Here is a 9,335-nt window from a genome sequence, read left to right on the forward strand (position 1 = left end):
TAATGTCCATCTTCAAGAAGGGGGGAAAAGGAAGATCCAGGAAATTATAGACTAGTCGGGCTTACCTTGATACCTGGAAGGATGGTGGAACAGGTCCTGAAGTAATTCATTGTGAAGCACCTACAGGGGAAAACAAGATCACTTGGAATAGCCAGCCTGGATTTACTGGAAGCAAGTCATGTCTGACCAACTTGATTGACTTCTGTGACGAGGTGACAGACTTTGTGGCTATGTAGAGAGCAGTGGGTTTGATATACCTTGCCTTTAGCATTGTCTTCTATGACACTATCATTAGCTGCCTGAGGGAATGCAGACAAGATTAATATATAATTGGTTGGATTATTGTGCTCAATGAGCATTCATCAGTTGCTCAATATCCAGTTGGGAAGAGGTAGCAAGTGAGGTTCCCCAAAAGTCTGCCCTGGGTTCCAACTCCATATTGCTCCAAATCTTCATTAATTATTTGCAAGATGGGATTGAGTGCATGTTTAGCAAATCTGCAGATGACACCAAGTTGGGTGGAGTTGCTGGCATTCTGGAGAGCAGAGCTAGGATCCAGAAGGACCTGGATAGATTGGAGAGATGGTCCACATTCAACCAGATGAGGTTTACCAAGGACAATTGCAAAGTCCTGTAGTTGGGACAGAAAAACTGGATGTACAAATACAGACTGGGCAATGACTGGCTAGGCTACAATAGTACAGAGGAAGAGCTGGGGCTTACAGGACCTTAAGCTGAATATGAGCCAGCATTGTGGCCTTGTTAAACATGCATGCGTGCCAACAGCATAATATGGAGTTGTAGTAACAGCATTGTCACTCACAAATCAGGGGAAGTGATTCTTCTGTTCTGTTCAGCTCAGGTGAGGCCTTACCTGGAGTACTACATCCAGTTTTGAGCCCTGCACTTTGGGAAGGATGTGGACAGTTTGGAAAGAGTCTAGTGGAGAGTGAAAAAATTATTAGAAGCCTGGGAGACATGATTTATGAGGAAAGGCTGAAAACACTAATATTATTTAGTCTGGAGAAGAGAAGACTGAGAGGGATTTCATAATAGTGTTCAGATACCTTGAAGGTGATTACAGAGAGGATGGAGGTGGTCTTGTGATCGTAGGGCACAGGACAAGGAGCATTGGCCTCAAGCTGCAGGAGAGGAAATTAGGTTGAAGATAAGGAATTTATGGACTGTGAAGGAGCTGAAGGATTGGACCAGGCTACCTACAGAGTTGTGGAATCTCTGAGACTGGAAACTTTCCAGGGTAAACTAGACAGTTACTTGTTCTTTCCGGCCTTACTCTTGCATACACAACTCTGGGGAAAAAAAGCTTCATTAGCTTTGCTGAAGATCAAGGCAACAAATCCAATGTTACATTTTTACCTGTGTTTACTTGTGTGCCACTGTACCTTTCCACCAAAAATCAGCTCTTTGACATTGAGGTGCATATCTTATGGGGGGAGCATCTCGGGTTTTTTTTCTTTGCTTGACTAGAAGCATGGAGGTTACTGCTGCAAGATGGCTGCCATGCTTCTCCCTCTGGCATCCTTGGGGAGGGAAGGTGTGGAGTTTGCTCTTAAGAGTAAGAGCTTCATCGTTAACTTCCCACAGCAACAGCCACTGTATTCAGGATCCCCAGCAATTAGCATTCAGCCATGAACTGAAAAAAACTTTTTTTCCTTATTTTGCCTTCCCAAAACAAGGTGCACATCTTATTTGGGAGGTGTATGATACACAAGAAGTTATGGTAATCTGATTATGTGACCTTAAAAAACAGTATTGGAATTGGTTGAACAGACTCCCAGTAGGACTGTTGTGTTCCTCGTGCAATGATTTTTACCCAAATTACAGGGGAAGAATCTTAAGATTTTTTGCTTTATAAAGGATATGTGCTCAAGTTTTATTGAGAATTTAATAAAGATTTTTTTAGGAGAATCTGCCACATTTTACCATTTACATTATATTTCAAAAAACAATAGTGAATATCTGAGACTATAGAATTGATTGTAAAGAGAGTTCATGTTAAAAATGTGTTTCCCTGCTTACATAGCATTTGTAAGTTTTGTTTATGGTGCCAGGGGAGTTTTAAATCCTTAAAGTATTTTCATTTCTGTAACTTGGATGCCACTAACACACACCACTAGGTTTCCTTACTGAGGCAGGCGCCTGGCAGCCAGTTGAAAAGGTTATCTTCAGTCACTTCCTCCTTTTAATAGCTTTTTATTTTGCTAGCAGATGCTGTATGCCAAATCAGCTTTGTCTGTAGTTTAGTGGTTAACTCCTCTGATCCATGCATTATTAGACAGTAATTAGAAGGGTGAAAAAAATTTAGAGGAGGAGATCTCTCTCTCTATATAGTGAATTCTTCATATGTGTTAAGAGTCAGCAGGAATCTCAGCAAACACATGGGTTGTTTTTGTTGACAGTGTGGAAACTCAAATCTGGTTAGGGTTATTTCCCATTCTTTAATGAAAAGCAGAGAGCAAAGATCTCAAAAAACCCCCAAAACCCAACAATAGAGTGTGCGAGAGTAAGACATAAAAGAAAGGAAGGTGCCAGTTGGCTACAAAAGGTTCAAAGGTCCACCCACGCCTTCCAGCCCTTTGGACGGCTGTGGTTAAGACATACCAGTTTCCGTACCCAGAAGCATGTAAGGGAGTGAAGTAGCTAGCCTTTGACTCCCTTGCCTCCAGGCCACTGCCGCCACACTCCATTTCCAGTAGCCCCTGCGGTGCCATGTCAGGAGGTCCTGTTGGTGGCCAATTTAGGGCTGCAGCAAAAAAAGGTTGGGAACCACTGCTCTAGACAGTTGGCAAAGACTGAGTGGGACTGATAACAAGGATTAGTGGGGGCGAATGAAGTCTGCTTGATACAAGGCTAGTCATTGTTTCTAGGTAATTTCAAACTGCAAAATTCTCATTCTAACAGCAACACCTCAGTGTTCAGAATCTGTAAGTTTACTAGCTGTAGATATATGTGCCTAAAAGACAAACATAGCCTAACCCTGTGATTCTGTGGTTCTAGTCAGTGCAACATGTAGATGTGCCAGGTTTCTGACATTTTAGTAAGAGGCATAATTATTTTCTTTAGAATGTTGAACGAAACATCTCCATGAATGTGTTCATGCTTTTCTCGGGAATAAAAAAGGGATTCTTTTCTTAGTTGCTTTCATAACAGATGCTCTTAAAAAGAATGGAGATAACGGAAAGATAAAAATTATGGCTTTCATTGGAAAAGGAGAGTAAGTCTCTTCAGTTTTGTAGATTGTGTAAAAATACCTTCTCTGTCGAAAGGAGAAGTGGACAGAGATCCAAAAAAGGATGGAAATGCAGTTCTGAATGTTTAAGGTAAAATTGGATAGGCGCTTCCTGACTGTTAAGTGCTGTTTGAGACTAAGTGAAAAAAATGACCATATTGGGGAGTACATGGGAGGGGATTTTAGCTTCACTAGTTTCCCTTCTTGGCACTTCATGACCTGAAACCAGTGCAAATAAGAATTCTAGGACTGGTATCAGTATGAGCATTCTTCTGTGGGTAGATGTATTAGAGTTGGCTTGTCCTTTCGTGAAGAAATGGTGACATCTCTCCACTTATTCAAGTCCAAGGTGACGATTATTTGTTATTTAATATGGTGCGGGTGGAAAACCCCTTGGATTTGAATACAAGAAGGGGGGGGCAGGCAGCAGCTGTACCTCTGGCCCTGATCCCAACCCAGGCTTGAGGTTGGAGTTGGAGTCCCAGCCACTGTCCCTTCTCCCCAACCCGGCTGCCTTTGACCTAGTGTAGGCTTTCAAGGCTTGTACAACTATAGGAACTCTTTTGGAGGAGAATACATGTGAAATAAAAGAATAACTAGTTGAAGGAGGTGAAACTTTTTTACATCATTGCTGCTAGCCTGATGCACTTTCTAGACTAGAGAACCTTTTAAGCTTATTGGTGGCACAAAACTGTATTTCAATGCAATGTTGAATAAATGCCTGTAATATGTATTTTAGGCTCCCCGTGCAAAAATGAATCAACAGAGATCCAGAAGATTCAGAGCATCAAAGGAGGGGATGGAAGCTACAGAAGAGAAGCAAAGAGTAAGACAAGAGATACTGGCAAAAGGTAGAGATGGGTGCATCACATCAGGCACTGTTTGGTAACTGATGCTTTTAACAGTGATAGCTATATTGTGTTTATTCTAGATCATAGTTTTATTTATACAATGCCAGACGAGTGGATCGTATAATCTATAATAATTATAAAAATAAAGATCCTTGTTTTCAATCCAAAGTAGATGATCATGGCTGTGTTTGTTTCTCCCCTCTGCCTCTGTCCAAAGCCTATGGAAGACTGATTTCATTCTGAGCAATTTGTTTTTAAAGAAGTTTGGATATTAGAGCAGGAATAATGGAAAGCTAATCAAAAGTATTGTGATGGTTGCATGCATGAGGCGCTACAGTGCAAGTGAGGGGGAAGAGAGAGAGAGCAACAAAATGAGAGATGGGACTGCTGCGTAGGAGTGAAAAACAGCGTATACAAGTAGTACCTTGAAAATGAAGGTCGATTTGAGCTTGAACTCATGGGTGTGACATGACTTGAGTGAAAGGAACACTACTTTAGCTGAAGCATGCAAGCTGAGTTGGATAAACGAGTTAGGAAAGCTGGGTAAAAGGAAGTTTTATGACTTGATTGACTTTTAGGACCAAGTAACTAAATCCTTGGATCATGGTGTTACTGTGGACATAGTCTTTCTAGACTTTAAGAAGGCCTTTGACACTGTCTCTCACCCCATCCTCATCAATAAATTACTCAACTGTGGCATTGATGCCTACGCAGTTGGACAGGGAAAAAATTGGCTGTTAGGACGCACCCAGAGAGTAGCGGTGGACGGGTCGTACTCAACCTGGCAAGTTGGACCCTGTCCTCGGGCCTGCACTGTTTAACATCTTCATCAGAGACTTTTAACATCTTCATCAGAGACTTGGACGAGGGGGCTGAAAGCAAGTTGTCCAAGTCTGCTGATGACACTAAGATGTGGGGCGAGGTGGACACACTTGAAGGGAGAGAGAGGCTGCGACTAGATTTGGACAGACTGCAAAAGTGGGTAGGTGAAAATAGGATGGGGTTCAACATAGACAAATGCAGGCTGCTGCACCTTGGGAGAAGGAATCCACAGCATACATACAGGCTGGGGAGTTCCCTCTTGAAAGCACAGAGGCAGAAAGGGATCTTGGAGTCATTACTGACCCCAAGATGAACTTGAGCCACCAATGCCAGACTGCAGCCAGCAAGGTCAGCCATACCTTGTCATGCATCCAAAGATGCATCTCAAGCCAGTCCAGAGAGGTGATACTCCCCCTCTATGCGACACTGGTCAGGCCACAATTGGAGTACTGCATCCAGTGCTGGGCACTGCACTTTAAAAAGGATGTGGCCAGCCTGGAAAGGGTTCAGAGTAGGGCCACCCGCTTGGTGAGAGGGCAGCAGGACAGGCCCTATGAGGAGAGACTGAGGGACCTGAACCTACTAAGCTTCAGCAAGAAGAGGCTGAGTGGGGACCTGATGGCTGCCGACAACCTCATCAGGGGAGGTCATCAGCAAATAGGAAGAGCCCTATTCTCCCCAGCACCATCTGGGGTGGCAAGGAACAATGGTAATAAGCTGATGGAGAATAGGTTTAGGTTAGAGATCAGGAGGCAATTTTTTACATTTAGAGTGGCCAAAATCTGGAACCAACTTCCTAGGGAAGTGGTCTTCACCCCTACCTTGGGCAAATTCAGAAAGAGGTTAGATGATCACCTGTCTGAGGTGTTGTGAACCCAGCATTCATTCCTGCCTGTGGCAGGTGGTCAGGCTAGATGATCTGATCAGGTCCCCCCTGACCCTAGCTACTATGAAACTATGACGTTGCAGCAGTCCAGGTGAGAGCATCAAGGTGCAAGCTGTTGTCAAACAGAAGGGGAAGACTAGAAGTGTCAGAGGGAGAAATAATAAAACTTCCATGGGAGCCTGTATTATGAGACTGAAGAAAGGGAGACGTCAAATAGCTTTGCCAACTCAGGATCCTGAATGACCAAATGAGTAGCGGTGTGTGAACAATGAAAATATAAGGGAGATTGTATAGGATGTACATTATTTCTTAATGTTTGACCTATTTTAAGGTATGGATGGATGAACAAATTATGCTGAGTTAAAGGAAAGGGGGATGGAGAAGAACTAACCATGTCAGCTGCAGTTACTTAGCCTTGTCACTCAGGGGTAAACTGCCCCTTTAAACTAGGTATAATTTGTTTGTCTCTGCATATGCTTAGAGTTCAAATATTGGTGTAGCAATGACGGTCCAAGAAATATGCAATTTGCTTTTTCTCCACACCTGAATAACGGCACATGGTGTCTGAAAGCTTGTTTAACATCTTTTCCAACTATACAGCTAGTCCAATAAGTTTCCACCAAAAAAAACATTGCTTCATTGGACTTCAAGGGAGGTTCTTCGTGATGCATCCACTTACAACACTTTTAATGGGGAGTAGTAAAATTATAGATTTGTACCACCTCAATAATCTAGTTCATGAATATTATTAATTATAGTATCTTGTAATTTTCTGCTCCTTAATTTGTTCAGGTATAACAGGATGCTAAGAGCAGCTTGCTGTTGAAAAAAGTCAAAAGTAGCCCCTAATAAAAGAGTAGTGAGCAACCCATATTTTGTTTCTTAATTATCCATGCAAAAATATTGCAATTTTCCCATATTAGTTTATTTTAATGTGGTTTCTTTTAATTATTTTTGTTTCTGTAGGTGGCATTCTTCCTGCAGAGGAAGTGAAAGAGAGATTTGATAGCAATTGTATTACCCCAGTAAGTAGTCTTTTACTTTACTCAGCTATTGCTAGCACCATAATGATGGGCTAATTTATTTTTTTCTATCACTTTTTAGGGAACTGAGTTTATGGACAATCTAGCTAAATGCCTTCGCTATTACGTTGCTGATCGTTTAAACAATGACCCAGGATGGAAAAATTTGACAGTAAGTTTCTCACTTTGATACTTCAAGAAAATTAGTGTGATTCTATTAGACTGGACTGTGGTGTGATTGAACAGTGTAAATTTTAACAGCAGATTAGACTTGCCATCTGGCACTATGATGTTTCTGGAGATAGACTGGCTTGCACATCTGATCTGAGCATCCCCTGCCACAACTTAAGGCTTTTCACTGAAGAGATACATTTCATCCTAATAACACTATCCAGCAGAGCTATTTGTTTTGAATTTAGATAACTTTTTTAAAGGGCAGTAACAGTTTTTTATATTGAGGTGAAGTAGGACTCCCTAGAATCCTTCCTTCCTTTGAGAAATCCTTCTTTTAAGATACAGAATTGTTTGGCATATTTTAGCCCCTTGTTTGTGATGTGTATTTTAAAACTTGTGTTTTCATTTAAGTGACAATGACACTCAAGAAAATGACTCGTATCACTTGTTTTCTTGACTTCCTGGACTTGCTTTTTCTGTTAAGTTTCTTACTGATAACCTTGTATTTACCCTGTGTTAAAAACTGAATTATTCAACTTAAGATTCTGCGGCCTGTTTTGTTTTCTGTAGATTGTCTTTTTAATTATGTTCTAATTAAGCAGGGTCAGCTGCCCTATAGTTCCCTTTCTGGAAAAAAGTGAATTTATAAACTCCAGCATGTGTTGAAGTACTTTACGGCTGCATTGCTGTGGTATTTGTGTCTGGGGTTTCAAATTTTAAGGGGTCTAAGTGTTTAGTCCAATACATCCTTACACTGCTGGTTGACTTAACCGTTTACTTGGAAACTTCAGTTATATTAGCAAGATCTTGATAACTTTTCTGAGTATTCTAATCGGATTAACATATTAACTTAAACATAGAATTGTTTGAAATTTGTTTGAATACAGTTATTTGTGCGATCCTGAATAGCACATGACTCTTATATTAGAATGCAGTATGCGTGTGTAATTTCGGTAGGAGTTAAAATAGATTAGATGAAGTTACTAAATAGGATTTTGAGTGGTCAGAAATCAGATAGTTAGGAACACAAATGCATTAAACGTTTGTTTGTTTGTTTGTTTATATATTTTTATTGTTTCCTGTTGCCATTACATTATTTGACATTGCTGTAAATATTTCATAGGTTATTTTATCAGATGCTAGTGCTCCTGGTGAAGGTGAACACAAAATCATGGATTACATTAGAAGGCAAAGAGGTAAAAGCTTCCTAATGTGTGCATTGTTATTACACTTTTTTAGGTATGTTCAGAAATATCAGTTCAATTGCACACAACAGTATGATTTGAATGATGGTGGTTTTTTTTGTTTAGCTCAACCAAACCATGATCCAAACACTCATCATTGTTTATGTGGGGCTGATGGTAAGTCCTTTACTAAGATTATATTAGTAATTAAGCTTTGTAACATTGGCAGTTTCTAGATTGTTAGCTGAATGCTCAGCACGATGTGTACATTGGAAATGTCCCATCATTTGGCTAACATACGTATTTTGAGAAGCACAGTTTATTTTACTGGAGGTGGGGGAAGGAAGAGGATTGAACGTTATCCATATTCAGTATTTTTCATAGTTGAAGGAATATATTTAATTTACACCTGTAGTATCAAATGCCAATTATTTCTTAAGATCATTCAAAATGTACTTTAAAGCACACCTGCCTCTTAGTTAACATTTAAAATTGAGTGATTTGGTTCTTTGACTCTTAAAGCATCTTTAATAATTTCTTCCTTTTGTTACTTGTTCTTTCTCTCTTTGGCTGGTAGCTGACTTGATTATGCTTGGGTTAGCCACACATGAGCCAAACTTCACTATAATCAGAGAAGAGTTTAAACCAAATAAACCCAGACCCTGTGCTCTTTGTAACCAGCTGGGACATGAAGTTAAAGATTGCCAAGGTTTGCCAAGAGAAAAACAAGGCGAGGTAAGAGCTTAAACAGCTTGTAGAAATCTTTTTCTATGTCAGCTTAGTTGTTGTCTATTTAATGTCCACAGAGATTATTTTTGTTAAGGTTCAGTAGTTTTCATAGTTTCATAGAATCGATATTAATGCAGGTAGCTGGCTCTTCTTAGATAAAAGGAAAATATGGATGTCACTGTTCTGCCATCCTAAAGTTATGGTGCAAATCCGAAATCCTCACTAAACCTCTGTGGTTTAGTAAGGTAAAGCTACTAATAAAGTCTATAGGTATTTTGAATTCTTTTCCCTCTGTAATCATAAGGGTTTGAGAATCTGTACATGTAACAATTGTATGGGTATTGAATGATACTGGTATAAGCTATTGCTGTATAACTCCTTATATCTGCACTTCAGTGTAACAGCTGATTTTTATTC

The 9,335-nt window shown here is 40.2% G+C and overlaps 1 protein-coding gene across 1 annotated transcript in view; it reads left to right on the forward strand.

The window, feature by feature from the left end:
• XRN2 (5'-3' exoribonuclease 2) overlaps positions 1-9,335 on the forward strand; it is a 101,740-nt gene that overhangs the window by 19,034 nt on the left and 73,371 nt on the right. Inside the window, exons 4-9 of the mRNA XM_019543850.1 lie at positions 3,990-4,101; positions 6,776-6,834; positions 6,914-7,003; positions 8,129-8,201; positions 8,316-8,366; positions 8,767-8,924. Of these exons, the coding sequence (XP_019399395.1) occupies positions 3,990-4,101; positions 6,776-6,834; positions 6,914-7,003; positions 8,129-8,201; positions 8,316-8,366; positions 8,767-8,924 (543 nt within the window). The remainder of the gene's footprint in view (positions 1-3,989; positions 4,102-6,775; positions 6,835-6,913; positions 7,004-8,128; positions 8,202-8,315; positions 8,367-8,766; positions 8,925-9,335) is intronic.

This window comes from Crocodylus porosus, unplaced genomic scaffold, assembly GCF_001723895.1.
Source record: "Crocodylus porosus isolate Cpor-Errol unplaced genomic scaffold, CroPor_comp1, whole genome shotgun sequence".
Taxonomy (NCBI): domain Eukaryota; kingdom Metazoa; phylum Chordata; order Crocodylia; family Crocodylidae; genus Crocodylus; species Crocodylus porosus.